General features: G+C 34.6%; 2 protein-coding genes across 12 annotated transcripts in view; one reads left to right on the forward strand and one right to left on the reverse strand.

Moving 5' to 3' along the window:
• Positions 1-6: 6 nt before the first annotated feature.
• Positions 7-13,605, forward strand: PACRGL (parkin coregulated like). 2 transcript variants are annotated; one of them, XM_026846791.1, is made up of 8 exons: positions 7-327; positions 2,906-3,063; positions 4,684-4,751; positions 5,794-5,884; positions 7,036-7,170; positions 8,797-8,904; positions 9,916-9,996; positions 12,195-13,605. In XM_026846791.1, exons 2-8 carry the CDS (start codon positions 2,923-2,925, stop codon positions 12,249-12,251), a joined length of 681 nt encoding a protein of 226 aa, XP_026702592.1. In that variant the 5' UTR covers positions 7-327; positions 2,906-2,922; the 3' UTR covers positions 12,252-13,605. The 2 variants fall into 2 exon arrangements, with proteins under 2 accessions (XP_026702592.1, XP_026702593.1); XM_026846792.1 differs by lacking the exon at positions 7,036-7,170.
• A 988-nt stretch (positions 13,606-14,593) lies between these two features.
• Positions 14,594-17,897, reverse strand: part of KCNIP4 (potassium voltage-gated channel interacting protein 4) — a 426,114-nt gene continuing 422,810 nt past the window's right edge. For all 10 annotated transcript variants that reach the window (XM_026846786.1, XM_026846780.1, XM_026846782.1 and 7 more), the window contains one exon: positions 14,594-15,264. In XM_026846786.1, coding sequence (XP_026702587.1) covers positions 15,217-15,264 — 48 coding nt within the window. In that variant the 3' untranslated portion in view covers positions 14,594-15,216. The remainder of the gene's footprint in view (positions 15,265-17,897) is intronic.

Consider the following 17,897-nt stretch of genomic DNA (forward strand, 5'->3'; position numbering starts at 1 on the left):
GGCCCCCTCCGGCCGCCCCGCAGGGAGCGCTGCCCGTGCGGCCGGACAAGGGGGCATCCCGCCGCCCACCGGCCCCGCGCTCCTCTCTGGCCGCCTCGTCTGGGCTTCCCCGCGAGAGAGTGGGAGGTGTGGGGAGGGGAGAGGGGCCCGAGGAGCGGCTTGCGTGTCTCTGGGTCTCGATGTCCCGCGGTGTCGGCGAGAATCGGTCCGGCGGCTCTGGGGTAACTTGCCAGAGCCTGTTGTTCGAGCCTCTTACGGTGCTTGATGCCCCGTATCTCTTTCGCTCTCTGCCCTAGCTGCGCTCCGGGAGAGCTGACACTCACCAGGGTAAGGGAACAACCTCGCCTTTAAAATCCTACTTACTTTCGTTCCGCCTTTCTTAAGTGACTCCTAGAACCCAAACTCCAGGTCGCACTTTTCCTCCTTTGAAACATGTCTTTTAAAGGTGCTTGTTCTATTTCTATTTAACGATTTCTGTCCTTTGCTTGAAGTCTGTCATCTGCCAGTAGGATGGTTCACTTCTGTACCAAACCTTGTATGTCACTCGTTTGATTCCCGACTAGATTTGTGCTGTCTGATCTCTCTACAAATGTGTGTGACTTTCCCAGCTCTTGACTACACAGGAACTTTCATCTTGCTCTGAAGACTGAGATCTCCTTATCAAAAGTCCTTCTTCCGCTATCTGCCATCTCCTCCTCTGCCAATACATAGACCTGTTAGCTCAGCTGCGTTTTTACAAAACCGTTATCACTGTCTTTTACTCCTATCTTTGCTTTTGTCTCAATGGGCTAAAACATTGTTCCTGCCTGTTGTCACAGCTTTTATTGTTTACTTTCTCTGATGGTCAAACCAGTGACTTCTCAAATGCATCTAGAAATATTTTGTCATTAATTAACACCTTAGTAATGTCATTGGCATGTATCTTGATTACTTCTTGGAAAAGAATTTGAATCCATCTGAATTACTTCTGAATACTTTTCTGAGAAAAATATGATGATGCGATGACTGCATTCTGAGCAATTGTACATTTCTAAGGTTGACACTGATAGCACTATTTTGTGATCTATTATGCTAATGTCAAGAACTTACCTGGTGTTTTTATAGTGTAAAACCATTTTGATTCTTATTTTTCTGATAGTTAAAAATGTGTTTTCTAACTGTAATGTGATTAGAGTGTTGTGATAATAAGCTGGCACATAAAATCCATAAATTTTCTATGCTATTGGTCTTTTAGTGCTTTGAATTATTTCTGGTTTTAATAATTTGCATTTTACAAACAGAATAGTTCCCATAAGTGTCATATAAGTTTTTGTGTGTTCTGAAGAGACAATACTCTAATTGTGGTATGTTAATTTCTCTTTAAAAAAAATGTTACTGGAGACAGGCTGTATTTTGAAAACAGTAGGAAAGAGAAAACAATGTGCAGTGGGTTAACTGGTTTGAACCACTAGTTCTGATTGAATCATCAGTCAAGGAGTATTGATTTAAACTTTCAATTTTAGTTTTGCTTTGTATTTGTGTTTTAGTTAATAATCATTACTGTATGTTGTTTCTTAACATTTAGTGAGATTTAGGCACCACATTTAGTTCTTGCTGCAAGTCATAAGGACATAGCATTATCTACACAAGTGCCTGGACCTTATCACTTCTTACTAGAAACAGAAGTAATCCTAAAGATTTAGTCATTTAGATAATGACAGAAGTACCTGACTGGAATTTCTGTTTGGAGGGAAGAATTAGAATAACCAAGCTAAACAAGGACTGCATGTACAAGACCCTGGCAGAGATTAGGGCAGGTGGTTTATAGAGCTGAGGGTGTGGAAGTAGCATGGCAAAAAACTGCCTGTCAAGTTCATCCTGATGTCAGTATCTGGAATTTAATCATGTTGTTGACAAAAACAAGTTCCATCAACTTGCAAAAGGTGATGGATGGATGGCAAGCACCCTGCTCATCCTTGTGGCACTGTTTATTTAACTTGTGTCCTATTATTTTAATTTCTATATAGTGTCATCTCTCATTTCCTAAAAGAATGTGATTTCTTATTTACTAAATTGTTTTCTCCATCCAGAGTACACCACAGCATGAACATTAATAATATTCAAAACTAGCATTTTCACACTTTATAATTTTATTAACATTTGAAAACCTTTCTTTTCCCAGGAATAATTTGTATTATTCATCATAGTGTCAGGCTAGACTATTATTTTTATTAGGGAAATTTTAACTCAATTACATACATTTATAGTAACACATATAGCTGTTGCATTAATATTTGGAAGATAGTGTACCTAAACCAGTATTTAAGGATGTATACAGAAAGATTTTTTCTTTTTTTTTTTTTCTTAACAAAATACTTTCGTTCTTCTTAATAGAATTGAAATTAATTTTTCATGTTCTTTCTTTGCTGCATTACACTTTTGTTTTCTTCTCTTATTGATTCTACTTTGGTTTTTGTGTCCTGAATCTACTTGTTCTTCTGTTCATTTCTTCATCCCGGCCATTCCTCAGCTTGTTACTGTCTTCTGCTGTAACTGTACCCAGCCAGCCAATTTCACTCTGGGCTGTTCTGCTGAGCACCATACTGCTGCTCAGATTTCTGTAGGCTACCTAAAGGCAGACTGTAGCTAATTTCCCTTCTGCTGTAAATCTCAAAGTACAGAAGTGAAGGGGAGCAGCTCAGGATTAGGAAAGTGTGCATTTGAAAGATGGAGTGATAAGACTGTTAAAATTAGCCTATGCACTGCGTAGGATATATAAGAATAAGCAATTATTTTCTAGTACGCTTATTCAGATTTTCTTGATTCATTGTTCATGTCAGTCTTTGGACCTGGTGAATCTAACGGTTGATATTATGTCATATAGAAATGACAATTATTTTATGTTTTTAATCTTTTTCTATTCTAGGAAGCAGTGTTCTAAGGATGTCATCAGGCATCCAAATAAAACCAAAGACTGCAGTACAGAAAAGCAAGACATCTTCTCCTTTGCCGCCTTCTGAAGAACCTGCAATTAAACCACAGCCAAAGCCTAGTGACAAGCTGAATCCTAAAACTATTGATCCAGTATGTATTGGTGGTGGGTTTTCTGTTTGTTTAAAAGAGAACTCTTGTTGGAAGGAATTTCCTTACTTGATGAAATATAGGCAGGACATGATACTTCTGGTCCTGTTTGTAAATGTAAATTAAACTTGTGTTATTAATCATACATGCCCTGATTTCTAAGTTTAAGTGCCTGAGGTGTAACATATTTATTACTTTTTTTTAAAAAAAGGGGTTTGGTACAATTATGGCTTGGATGTTAACTTTTTTATTTTCTGTGGGCTTTTGGCCTAAAAAGAGATTTAGAGCTAAGAATTTAAAAGGGTTTGGGTTTTTTTGGTATAGTTATAAAATTTGGTACTTGCTGCTTTAGTGGAACTGATCTCAGTTATGCAATGAAACCCAAAAATCTGTTAGCATCTTGAAGATGATCAAGACTTCATAAAATCTAGCAATTTAATAGCAAGCAATACTTGAAACTTCCAAGTACATAATACTTTGGGAAGAGTTTGAGCTCTCAGGAGAAGGCTGATGAAAGGAGTTGTTTATTTCACAGAAGCCCTGTGCCTGGAGAACTAGCTTTGAGTGGGTGAATTATAACTCACCATTGCGCCATTTTAGCCAAACAATTAGTATTGTCACAGACTTTTTGGAAAATGGCCTAAATACAGGTGTACTTTGGAGAGATACTAGTTTGCTGTAAACAGAGGCTGAATACTTTTATGTGGGCATTTTTTTTCTTGAAATTTTTTTTGCAAGTAATACAATGACTTAATTAAACCGAGAAGTCATCAAATCATGCACATAATTTTAGCAATGTAGATTCAAACACTAAAAGATAAAAATTAAGATTTCATTGTATTTCCTGCTATATGCTTTGTGATAAGGTGTTTAGTCTGGGAAGTAGCACTGAATTATAACTCTAATAAATAATATCATAGTTCATATGCATAAGAAGCGTGTATGTGATAAAAAACAACTTTATGCAGGCTTTCTTCCCATGAAGCTCCTAGTTTCCTCCTCCAGTGAGTCCTTCTTAGGTTCTCACCCAGTATGAACCTCCCTACTGATTTCCAGTGCCCTCATACCATCTTGCCCAACATTTGGTGTTTTTCCCACATCTTGCCACCTTGTACTTTTGTCTAGACTGAGATCAGAATGGTATGCCTTCTGCGTGTTACCAATATAACAACAATCAGAGAATGTAGTGGAAGCATCTAGTGATCTAGTGGAAGGTGACCCTGCCCACGGCAGGAGGAGTGGGAAAGTGGAACTAGATGATCTTTAAGGTCCCTTTCAATCCAAACCATTCTATGATTCTATGATCAGGAAAGTGAGAGGTTCTTAATTTGTTAGGGAGAGTGTTAAGGTTTGCAAGAGAAAATAGAAAAATAAAGGTATTTCATCAGGAGAGCATTGATTCTGTATTATTTATCAATTTTCACAACTTCCTAGGCAGACAATTCTGAAAAGCAGTTTTCTGACAAATGTACCATATATGTTTTCCACCACAGCTGCAGTTCTTTTAATTAGTTTTAAAATCATACAAAATAAATTCTTTTTTGGTAAACTGCAGTTTTAACATATACGTAATAGTTATCAAACAATACTGTTATGAATATTTTTTTTTTTCTGCCTTCACAGTTTAGTGCCTATTCTCAACCACCTTCTACATTTGCTGCTATATACGCTAAAGGTGGCATCCCCTGCAGGTGTGTTGGTTTTGTTTATATTTTACTAAATACATAATGGTTAAGTAGAATTGCACAGATTGAAATACATCTATTCATGTTTGATCTTTTAGTTACGCTGTTTGATTCCATTCATTTATGAAAAGATTTCTGAAACATTTCTCAAAACAGAAAGCAATTTTCCATATCTTTGAGACTGTCTTTTGGTTCTTTTTTTATGCTCTGTTAATACTGAAGCTGCATTTTTAAAGAATAGCTAAGTATTTGTAGATTTGGTTTGCTTCATCTTTCATGAATGAAGTTGATTTCTTCAAGTAATGGATTTCTCCCTACTAACAAAGACAGTAAGGTTAGTGCTATTTTACTAAGTAGACATCTTGCAGTCCTTTTTTGTCTGAAGTAAGTAGTATGACGACATTTTCTTGAATATTCCAATTCTGTAGTTGTCAGCAATAGCAGATATTAAGAAAACTACTTCTATGTAATAGTTTGTGGTATGTTAAGTAACTTTTGTTTGCTATATATTTGCCTGGACAATAAGCACTTTACTATTTTGTCAAGTGCATGTAGAATTACTTAACAAAAATTTAAGTAATCATTAATACATGCATATACATGTATAAAATAATCAATACATAGCCTTTATCTGTATCTTAGGAGTAATTAATGAATTCCAATATGATTTTCTTTCAGTTTCAATTGATTTTCCTTCCAATTGTTATCAGATGTAAACATTTCTTGATATTTATCAAAATAAGTAACTTGGCAAAGCATCCTGTGTCAGTACGGGAGGCATCTATAATTTTTATAACTTTTGTTTTCTGATTTCTATGTGATTAGGAGCAGAATTTTGAAAATGCCATATTTGGGAATTATAATTGCAGCACTGGTAAATACCATTATACATGTGACTAAGGAGAGCAGTATGTATTGAAATTGTGTATATAACATTATAACATAACAATATTGCAAACCAATTGGTGATGTATTTAAAGTGAATAGTGTTAACAATAAATTATGTATTCTTATATGTTAATTTGTTAAAACTTTATTCTTTATATAGGTTAGTCCATGGCTCAGTAAAGCACAGACTGCAATGGGAATGCCTTCCTGAAACTGTTCCCTTTGATCCTCTTCTTGTAACATTGGCAGAGGTAAGCTCAATTTTCTTGCAAAGTTAAAGATGCAGAATTTCCTAATTGCAATTTCCTAATGGCATTTTGTAGCAAGATAAGATAGCTAACTTAGACTCACCTACTAGGAAACATTATAAAAAACTTTTGCAAGGATCTTGTATAAATGAAGATAGTCATGAACATTGCCATTTGTAGTTCTTCAGAAAGTTCTGGGACAGCTAGGTAGAGCTATTTAATCTTTGAGATACTGGCCAAATACAAGACTGCATCTCAGATTCCCAACTGTTGAATGAAACACTTCAGTCCATTTGTGGCTTTGCAGGGTCTTTTGTAAACAAAATTGTTTTGATTCTTTTTGTATATAAAGCCTACTTACTGAAGTAAGAGTGCTCTCCTCAATAGATTGAACTAATACAGTGGAAATAGCAGCCTGTAAGTAAGTGAAAGAGAAATACTATACATTATGTTCAGGCTTCTGTTTTCTCAGCACATTTATCACCAAATATGTTTCAGGAGTCTAAATAAATGTTGAATACAGTATCGTAGATAGAATAAAGTGCATACTCTAAAGGTGGCTTTTTTATATATATTTTTTTTTTCTAAGATTAAACAAATCTGTCAATTCCTAAAGTAATTGATAGCTTCTATTATGGAAAGAAGAAAGACTTCAGCCATACGGTTTTAAATTTTTGAGTTCTGCCAGTCAGGTCTTCACTAGAAGTGCTTACTCGTACCAACTGCAAGTTTCTGATGTTGCAGAGGGGTGTATGTAGTGAGAGTGTCTTTCCTTCCATAGCTCACCTTCTAGGGTTTTTTTTCCTTCAGAGGATGAAAACTATTTAGAAATATAGCCTAGACTTGTTCATGGTATTGTTAATAAAATTACCCTGGGTAGTTAGATTAAAGGTAATGAAGTACAAATATCAGCTGAATTGGCAGTATTCATAATATGGGGTTTAATATTCAATTTTCTAAAAAACAAATAAATAAGAATATTCTCTGAGCAGAGTTGTACTCAATAGCTCCACATGGTGGAGTTAGTGTATTTTATGTTTTGAACTGATGTAAGGAACTCTAAACATTATCTTGCTGCCATGTGGAACTTTTTAATGTGTTTTTGTTTAAAAGAAGGCTCACTATTAAGCAAACATGTTTTACATTTGCAACAGGGTCTAAGAGAGACAAAACATCCCTATACATTTGTTTCAAAGGAGGGTTTTAAAGAATTACTTACGGTTGAAGGTGCTACCGAAAAAGCAATTCCCTTGTTGCCTCGTTTAGTTCCAGTGTTAAAGACTGCATTGGTATGTCTTACTCTTCATGCAGAGATTTTAATGGGTTTGATTTTTTTTTTCTTTTCTCTTGTGCTGGTGATGACTACATGGGAAATACTGATGTGATAAATATATTGCATGGGCTTTTGGGTTGGGGGTGGGAATAATTTCTTTTTCTCATATTAACCCTGCTTTGGTTTTATATGTTAAATATGTCTGTAACTGTAAATTCATTCAGATGGACAATTCCTTGTATAGCCATATGACAGTAGCTATGGACAAATTCTGTTGAAATGGTCGATTAAAGATCTGAATATAAGCAGATATATTCACATAGTAACTTGAAAAAAAAGTAAAAGTCAAGGTGAAAAAAAATGGAGATGCGGGAATAAATACTCATCTGTTACATTTAAAAATTCAAGACATGCTACAAACATAAAACAGTATATACCAATGAGGAAAAGGGAAGAATACAATTAAAATGTTTGAGGTCGTATTCTTAATTTTTAAGAGGGTTTTAACTTTTCCACTCCTTCAGAGGTAAAAGTATTGGCCTTGAAGGTAATCTCTTTTGTATTTTTTTCTTATCTTTCAGAGCCCTTTTCTGTTTCAGCTGCTTGCTATCCTTTAACATAGTTGTGTTTCAGTTCTGGTTTTATAGAAATGGCTGAAAGTTTGAAAATTCATTATGATCTCAGATCAAGAGGTGTAATAGAAGATCAGAACTCTGTGTTATCAGTATCTTTGGTTTAGATTGGAAGACAAAATTAGAAAAATTACTCGTCTGTTCTTCCAATTACTGTTACTCATCTGATAATTTTAATCGTTGAACTGTTTTGGTATAAAGTCTTGTTAAACCTTCTATTACACAAGCAGTCAATGACTTCTAGTTAAAAAAAAAGTTCAGGACTCAAATGTCAGAATGGAAAAATGTTTAAATAAGGGTCAGTATTAGTACAAGAACAAAATAAATTGTTATGAATTAATTTCTCTGCTAAAGGGAGAGGGAGATCACTAAACCATTAGAGAACTCAGGTATAGAAGAACCTTCCCATGGGAGTAATAAAGATGACAAAGCACCCTAGGAGCAGATAAGAGCCTCATAATCACTGCCAGGTGACAAAGCTGTGGTTGGCAGGGGACTAAATTAATTGAACTAGAAAGTCATTGGCTCCTGTGTTTCTCCAACAAAGACAATTATTGTTATGAATTACATTGAAATGACCCTGAATTCATTACATTTGTAACTAAAATGTTGTCTCCCAGTTTCAACATACCTCCATTTGAAGGGCTCTTTCTAATACACTGTGAAGCACTAAATCGTCGTGTAGTAAACTGTTTTGCCTGCTGATTTTTTTATTTCATCAATAACAAATTATTTTCCTTGTCTCAGAAATACAAGAGTTCCACTGACATTTTGTGGATACCTTTGTTTTGTACTTCAAAAATAGAATTGTTTTTAAATGTTACCTCTAGATACTAATATTCAGTCATATTGTATTTCTAAACTTGTAACATTATAACAATTAGCAGTTGCACAGTAGGTTTAATTTTTAAAAATACTATATTCAAACCTAATGTAGAGATTGCAGTTTTGAAGAACTTGTGCATTTGTCTGCATATTACTGACAGGATTTTCTTTTTGCCCCTCTGAAGGCCCATTCGGATGATGAGGTATTTGGAAGGGGATTGGATGCTTTAGTTCATCTGAGTGCTGTTGTTGGCCCATCTCTTAATGGCCATCTTAAGCATCTACTCACAAACGTAAGTTTTTAATGCTGTAGTAAAAAATCATCTACATTTTTATGGTTCTTTTGTTGAGATGTTTACTACAATATCTACACAGATACAGCAGAGGGCTCAACAGTTCCGTGAAAAGCATTACTTCATATATTCATCATTCCACAATAATATGGTGACTTAAAAAGTTCTAGCAAGGTCCAAAACCTGTTGGTAATATAAAATGGAGAATAATGGAACTGTTGCCGTTACTATTTTAAAAAGATGCAGCTTCAAGCTTGAGGTGAAATAGATGCTATGTTTTGAACGCAAGTTTGTGTTTATTGCAAAATGAGTTTTGCATTTTAAGTGTAAATATTTTTTTAAAATCCATGAAAGTTTCAAAAAATTAACATAGGCAAATATTCCCACTTCTTTCAAATGGGAATTCTAGACAAGATAGTTTTCATTAAATAAACTCAGAGTAGGATTATGGAAAGTATTTTTATATTGAGTCCTGTAAACATCCTTCCTCTGTCAGACAGGCTTTACATGGTTTCATTTAGCCTGCTTCTGAAGTGCACTTTTACAGCAAATAAAAGGACCTTTTAGACATCCAATGCAGAAGAGTGAAATTGCAATAGTTTTTTTTAAAAGTATATAATAATAAATATAATAAATCTCTTTCAGCACACATGAAAAATGTTTTAAATTGTCATGCAGACAGCACTTTAAGAATTACTTTTTTTAAGGTTGATACCTCTTTAAAATTTATTTGCCAGAAGCAAAAAATGAGTATTCTTTTTGGCTAACAGCTGAGCTTTCTTTGATTTTTTTTTACCATCAGTTAACATTTTTATTCCTTTTACTTTAACTGAGTTCTGTATTTTGACGTCAGTTACAAGCTATAAAGCAATGTGTTTTTTCAGTTTAATTTTACAAAGATAAGAGGAAATAAAGCAATAAAATACAATTATATTGACTGCTTTGCATATATTGTACTATACTGTGCAGCAACCCTTTTTATTTTACTTTATGATTTTATTTTTCCAATAGCTTTCAAGGAGATTGATGCACAAGAAATTTAGAGAAAAAATTACTGTTGCTTTACAAAAGTTGGAGCAATATGGTGGGAAGGTGAGTTGATCAAGTGATTGTTCTATAATCTGCACATTTGAATGCAGCTTTGCCAAAACAACTTCCAACTCTGGCTTTCAGATTAAGAACTCACTTCTGAAAACTGCTTATTTTTACATGTCGCAACTACTCATATTGGATAAACCACAGGATTTTGCACTGTGGCAATTAGCAGTTGTGTTCCAGTCCATAATAAAAGAGTTGGTTTAGTCTGTTTGACTAAAGTGGTAACAGAAATTGCATTAAAGCTACTCTAAGTAATCCATATTTTGCCAGTTAGATTTTGTTGTCTCGCATTTTTTATCTCACACATTTCATTTGTATTCTCCATTGTTTTAATCTCTGAGCAGGAAGTGCAGGAGTATGTCTCATTAAATATTTCAAGGGATCCACACCTACATAAGCAGCTGCATGGCTGAACTCTTAGAGCACAGCACACCAAGCCCCATTTAGGAGAACTCTTTTCAGGAGCAAGTATGCATCCATGTGGATCCCTACGCATGATATTTGATTGGAACATTTTATTGCCCTTAGTGGGAAGCTTATGCAGGCTTAGTGGTTAAATGAGATACTTGCTGTTCTTTCTTAAAATTCTTAATTTCTCTAGAAAGTCTAAATTTTTTTTCCAGGGTTTGAACTGGTGTGACAAATGGGTTAGTTGCATGGAATAAGATCCAGGATGCCTAGTATAAGTCCTTGCTCCAAGTTAGGTATTGCAGAACTTAGATGCTTATGCTGAGTGAAGCATGTGAGCTTCTTGCACAGACCATAGGGTAGACTAGATGCCTATGAAGAGTGATCCAGGAATTCACCAGATGTCAATTGGTAATTGTCTCCTTCTAGAGTACTGAGACCTGACTCAGGCTGAATATTTGTCTTGCTTCAGTATACCTGGGATGCAGGCTTCATGTTCCCCTTTTTGAGCCTGAATACTTTTCTTAACAGGATTTACTTCTGCTGAAAGATACTTTTTTTTGCTGTTGATGATGCCTACTCTTTCCTACTAATAGCATATTGTTTAGGTCACCTACTGAGGAAATTAGATACTCCCATTCCAGCCCACCCTGGTTAACCCAGAGGTTAGATCTGCAATTGCTATAAATCAAAAAAATGCTTTAAGTAATAAATGCAGAGTATTTTTCTGCTGAACATTCTGTTGCTGTTTTCTGTTGTGCTGTACATTGTGCAGAAAGAAGAGAAGAAAAAGTGAGAGTATTGGCTTGAATATTCATCTAGAAGTGAAAATTATTTGCTTTCTTGACTCTATGAACACTTTATGTATTATATTAAATGGTCATTGATAAAGAATAGGAATAACCTAAAGGGTAGGTACCATAAATAGAGGTCTACCAGTTCCGAGCCTGTGGGCCTTAATCAGTAGGCACTCAAATAATCAGTAGACACGACTTCATTTTTTAATGTGTGCTCATATTCATTTAAGGGCAATAGCAATGTTCATATTACAGACTTGAAAACACCATGACAAATAAAGAAGCATGAGAGTTTTTTATTTATATGTAGCAAGACAAGAAAAGGTCTTGTCTCCTTTTCTCGTCCTGAGATATAATCTTGATGTTCTGAAAATTTATGTCTAGATAACGTAAATAATCCAGTGAATCATTAACCTCTAATTCTTCTGTCTGTCCTCTGATTTCTTGTAGTCTTACTGATTTGTGAGTAGGTCTTTCTGTGTGTCTTTTTAAAATATTAATGTAAGATAGAGCAGAAAACTGGAAACAAACTCCTAAATTGTGATTACAAGCAATATTATATAATCCAGTTAATGAATTAAGCAAATTTCTATTCTAAATGAGTTATAATGTATATGATTCTTAATTTTATTGGAAGTCTTTTCCAGAATATCACTCCACTATTCAAAAATCCATATTATTTCATGTCTATATTTATGCCCAGTTTTAGGTACTGGGTACTTTAGGTAAGTTTACATGTATCTTTTCTTGGATGTTTACTCTTCAGCATTAGTTATCACAATGGTTCATTTTGTCAGCCCTTTTGACAGTAAATTTCTCAGCAAATTTTAACTTTTTAGTTTTCTACTATTTGATAGTAACAAAGATAATTAAGTAAAAGTTGTGAATTATGCAATTTATAGAGGCTATATATGTATATATATATACTCTCGTATGTAGTGCTAGTGCTCCTTACTTTGTTTAAATTTGGTTTATTTGCATCAACAGGCAACTGTGGCTATCATCAAATCTAAAATTCCAACCTATTGTTCTATCTTCTCTTGAACAAGAAAATTGTAGTGATTTTACTGTAAGATGAAGTTTGGAAAGAAACTGCCTGTGAACATAACTTACACTTGGGGTATGAATCTTAAAATAATCACAATTCTTCAGCATGATAGAGAGTCGGAAAAGTCGTATTAGTTTGTGAATATGTAATTATGGAAGACTATTTAAAATAATGCGCTCTCTCTATGGACTGCTATTTGTTTATGTATTGTGCTTACAATGACGTGGACTACTGGCTATTATTTCAAAAACAGAGTAAATATTGATTCTTACGTTGTAAAGTATAATTTCCTTTAATATAGCTGTAGTGCTTAATTTATTTTGTATGGTTTTGTGATGTAAAATAATGTAGCTGTAATTACTTAAATAATAACTAACTTTGTGTTAAACTACATATATATTTTGAAACTTGTAATTTTTTTTGTGCCACAGGCACAGATGGATGCAGTTTGGGTTCATCAGGGTTTGCTGGATGAGACATAGAACTATGAGCACTCCTAGACTTCTTGAGAGTCAGCTTTTAAAGCTACGAAGCTGAACGCACTAAACAGGTAGCATATGCTGCAAAACTGAACTTGCTCAATGCATTATTCTCAGCACACTGTTTTGAGAAGCTGGCAAGGTTCTGAATAGTACAGTAGAAAGGTATCAGGTTGCTCCATAGAGCCACAGCCTAGGATTTGCTTGACTAATTAGTTCCAGTTAGCTTTGAGCCTACTGAATGTGAGCTAGAGGTAGGAGGCAACTTCGGAGGATTTACGCTGTGCTCCCTTTGCATTGAGTTCTGTAATGTCACAAATATGCTTGGGACTAGCTTGTGAATTCAGCTCCAGACAAGCTAATAAACTTCTGAACATGGAAGCTATGAAAAAAATATGAGTTAAAGACAGTAAAAACATTGCAGAAGCAAGCTTAACTGGCTGACAAGCCTTGTAGAGTGCAGTGTTTCTTCATGAACATATTTGAACTTGATTGCAAAATAACTCCTAACAGGTCTTGTAATAAATACTGTTCAGAATTCATGTTGTTACAGATATTTGAGTTGCTCTGTGAGGAAGAGCTGACTGAAGTAACAAAACTTGCTGTAGAACTTTTTCCCCTGAGGTAAATTCAGTTCCAGAATTTAAAGTTGTTGAAAGGTGGTTTTCTAGTCATCAGATGATGCTGTTGCACAGGGTAGTAAAAAAGTCTGTCATGGGTAAGCATTTTCAGAATTTTTTTTAAATTACCACTACTTGGCTAAACTAAATTTATTTCAGGACTGTGCTACAATCTCTGCTAAGATCAGAACTGTGCTAACTCAAGACCTATTTACTTAAGCTTTTTTAAAAAAAGAAATGTTGTTAGCAAAAATGTTTAATTTGAAGAATTACAATTATTTGTTTAATAACTAAAAAAATCGACCATGCTGCTTGTTTTTCTTCATGTTTACTTTATTATTTTTTTTTTACAAAATGTGCACATTTAGTTTACACAAACACGCTACAGCAGATTTCAGGTGTACATGTATTGTACTACTCTTATCCTACACTGGTGATAGCAGAGCAGCCTTCAACATGCTTCTAACATCCCATCTCTACACCAGAATAGATACCTGATTTATTTTTGCAAAAAAATGCTTGCAACATTCTTTCTACTTCGTTAATCCCCTTTCACATTTTCTGCAGCAATGTGACAATGAAGATTGGCCTATCTCTGATAGCATTTCACCTATTTCAAAGTATTGGCATAAAATCTGTGTACAATATATCTTAAAAATTACATGGATGGGGGGGCAATATTATGGTTTTAGGTATGTAGTTTTTTAGAAAAATCTTTCTAGGTTCAGAATTCAGGTAGCTCCAATCTTAATGAAGAAATGTTCCTAAAAAAAGGTAATGCATTTATCACATATAGATGATATACAGCTGAGGTTTCCAATTTTTTTCTGATTCTGTCTCATAATTAAAGATATTACAAAAAGCTGAAACAGCTGTTAGCTTGTCTAGCAGTCATTATTAGTAGATGTTACTACATAGTGATACTCATTCTGAGGACTGAAATGGGAAGTTTCAGAAGTTCATGTCTTTTTCTTCATTAAAGACCGAAAGACACGTACCCATGAAAACGGTGTTAGGATCCAGTTAAGGTTTCTTCATGAAAAGTCAGAAGATCCTTAATTTTAAGTAATGAACTTTGCAGACACTTCCAAGAAGAATTAGAAATACAGTATGTAGGACTCCTGATATTCATGTAATGATAAATTAAATGCAGATTTACTAGGTGTGATAGATAGAAGCTTACTCATATTTGTTAGGGAGTATATCTACCTATAAGCAATTTCTTTTTTTTGTTCAATAACAGTTCTTCCTCTCAAGTTATCTATTTTGTTAGGTTTGGGGCTTTTTTTTTTTTTTTTTAAGAGAAAAGCAAGTCAAATGTTAAAGGCAATTGTAGCAAGTTGTGCATTGCACATCGATTATAGCACTTTAACTGAAAGTATTATTCAAAAAAATGACGACTACACCATACAAATGTGAAAACAAAATACAGGGTAATACCTCTTTATAAATTAGAAACTAAGATTTAAGAAATACACGCAAACACCTGGAGCTTAATCCAGTACAAATAAGTAGCAAAACTAAGAGAATTTATTTAATCTCCTTGTGATAGTATCTATTTTATCTAGGGGTTGGAATGGTAATAAAGCTGCATAATGTAAGGTCTTATTTTGTTTGGGTTTGAAGTAAAAACCTGACTTTTCAGAATGATCTTGTTAACTAAGTTGCAACTGTTGTGCTAAATTGTATAATTTAGAAAGTTCTTTTGTTGGGAAAGTTTATAATAAAAAAATTATTTGCATAATACATGTCTCAGTGTAAAGCTGAGTAATTTTATTTATGATAAAGTGGGATATCCATCTTTTAGATAATGTTGCAGAATAGCTCATATTTGTCCATTAGTTGTAGACCTAATGTCTTCATTAAATCACATTTTCAAAGAGCTGCATGGATCGCATTATATTCTCATCCTGTAAAAAAAAAGACAACAAAAAACCAGAAATCATACACCATTACAAATGTAGCTGGGCAATATCTATAGTAAAATTGGGTAGAACTAACTGTATTTTAGTTAATAACAACATTATTTTTCAGGTTATTTGGAGAAATTGTTAGTAGAAAAAGGCTGTTAATTGATCTACACTTAAATAGGTTTTTTATATATTAATTAAACCAGAACAATTCTGTCAAGAAAGCATGTTAAGAAAATTAAGTCTGCAATATCTCCAAGTTTCTATCCAGTATAACAAAATACATGTAGACAACAAATTCTGAAGGAGTAGCTGTTGTGTCTGAACTGTAAATCCATACATGAAATTTCTAGTGCTGTGTATTGTACACAGGAGCCTTTTTGCAATTCTGGGGCACCCTATTGCATAGCTCGGGATGTCTCTAAAATGTGTGCATCTTTGCATGAACCAGAGTCGGTCAGTTCCTCAAATATCACCGCAAAACTCTGACTCCTCAGCTCGCATCTTCTATGTGTTCACACAAAAAGATGTTGACAGCTTTCCAGTGTTACTTCTGCCTTCTGATTGCTTTGCATTACACAGGTAATAAAACCTCTGACTTTCAAGTTCTGCATAATGCTTACTAGTACATCACTCTACTCCAGTTTTTATCAGTAAGTAACTCCTAACCACAGCAGTCAGGACACTTTTTTTTTTTTTTTTTTTTTTTTTTTTTTTTTTTGTAAGATTTACCTTTCAATGTATAGAAGAAAGAGTTTACTTGTAGTAGCCCATATTTAGTGGTACTTCTGGATCAACAGTTGGTTGCATAGTACAATATATATACAGTACAAGAGTATATTACATGCTCTTTGCATTTACTGGTCTTCACTGTAATGATCCTCTGTTTTAATCTGAATACATACCCTTCAGTACTTTCTCAAGAGATAATCATTCCAGTCAATAAAAAGACTAAATTTGATAGAGTATTTTAGGAAGTGAATGAAGAAGGTGCATAAAAATCCCCCTTTTAGAAAGGTTATCTCATAGTATTCTCAGCTACCAATAGATATGTAGGCCTTCTGTACATTAATGTTCCAATAACAGATGTTCAGTATAAATTTCCAGTTAAATTATTCACTGTTCAGTCTAGTGGGTGATTTGCTTTGTAGAAAATGACAAGTCTGAGTAATTTTCTTAATTTATGTTATGAAACATGCACAGTGGCATTTTTTATCTTTGATTCTGTATGTCATCTCAAGTGATGTGGCTGTAAGAAGTGATCTGCACAGTATTTTGTGCTGATAAACTAACTTATGAAAGCAATGATGTGTAATTTAAAAAAAAAATATGTTACGTAGATTGATGCTTAAAAAGTTTGTATAGGAAATTTACTATATTAAATTACTGGGAATTAAAATAAACTAACTTTTTCCCACTGCATTGTTTTGAAACATCATCGTACTCTTGAAGATCACAGATTAATGTGAGGTTAAAGTCTGGTTTAACTGGAATCGTTTGTCATTTAATTATTTACAAATGTTTTTTGTCTATACATTGGCAACTAAGCTCAGCAAATGTGCAAAACAAACAACATGCTCTTAATCTAGAAAGTGTTTGACACTTCCTACCAATTTTGTAATCTATGTATCATTGCTAATGAAACTAGCAGCTTTCTAAAATCAGCACCATATTTCTGAAGTTTGCTGTTTCTATACAGAAGACCTCCAATGCCCCTCCTTTAGTCAGTCAAATGGGAAGAGTCTTCACAAGAAAATACAGGCTTGTTAAAATATTTGCAACATGGTGACTTTTAGTAGCTTTTTTTTCCATCTTCAAAAAAAAGGCAGATGCTTGCATTACAATTCTTTGGCAAGTATATCTCCTTTGTCCCTTTTTTCAGTGCATTTTTCTAAACAATTTTTCATAATAGATCTGTTTAATGATTCCTAACTCAAGACATTAGGAGGTGTTAGTGCATATGAAGCATAGTACATATGAAGGACAAAACACGGATGAATGAGCTTTGCCAGAGCTGACCTACCTTCAAGCCAACTTTAAAGGTTTTCTTACTGGTTTGAGATGGCTCCTTTGTTGTTTTCAGGCTAACAGACCATCAGCATTGTGTATGGAGTGGGTTACTTCTGCAGAAAGTATCTATCCCAGAAGCTTTTTTAGCATTATCAGAAGGACCTTTAAGTCATTCACCCTGACATTCACCTCACCTCACCATACATGCCTTAGTCCTGTGCTTCATGGTATTGCTGTTGATATGCCTGAGTCAGGCCATTTTCTACCAGCATCAAGCAGTGAAAGGAGGCAGGTGAGGCACTGGGTGGCACCTAGCCTTTGAGTTAGCCATCCTATGATTTCCCAAGACCTATCTCTGCTATTTGGTAATTTACACAAAGCAGGACAGACAGCTGCTGCTTTCTGGGATTCGGTCCAGCATACCTAGGGCAGGATGGTACATTCCTCCTGTGGGAGCAGGGAGACTCCTGAAGTCTGGGTGGGATGTGGGGTAGAGAGGGCAGGGAAATCAGGTCATAAACATTCCCTATCCAAGACAGAGGGACAATGAGGGGAAGCAACTTTGCTGTCCTCTCTTAATCATGGGCAAAGATACGTCCTTATACCCAGCGACCAGAGAAGAC

The sequence above is a fragment of the Athene cunicularia genome, assembly GCF_003259725.1.
Source record: "Athene cunicularia isolate RWA chromosome 4 unlocalized genomic scaffold, athCun1 chr4_part1, whole genome shotgun sequence".
Taxonomy (NCBI): Eukaryota; Metazoa; Chordata; class Aves; order Strigiformes; family Strigidae; genus Athene; species Athene cunicularia.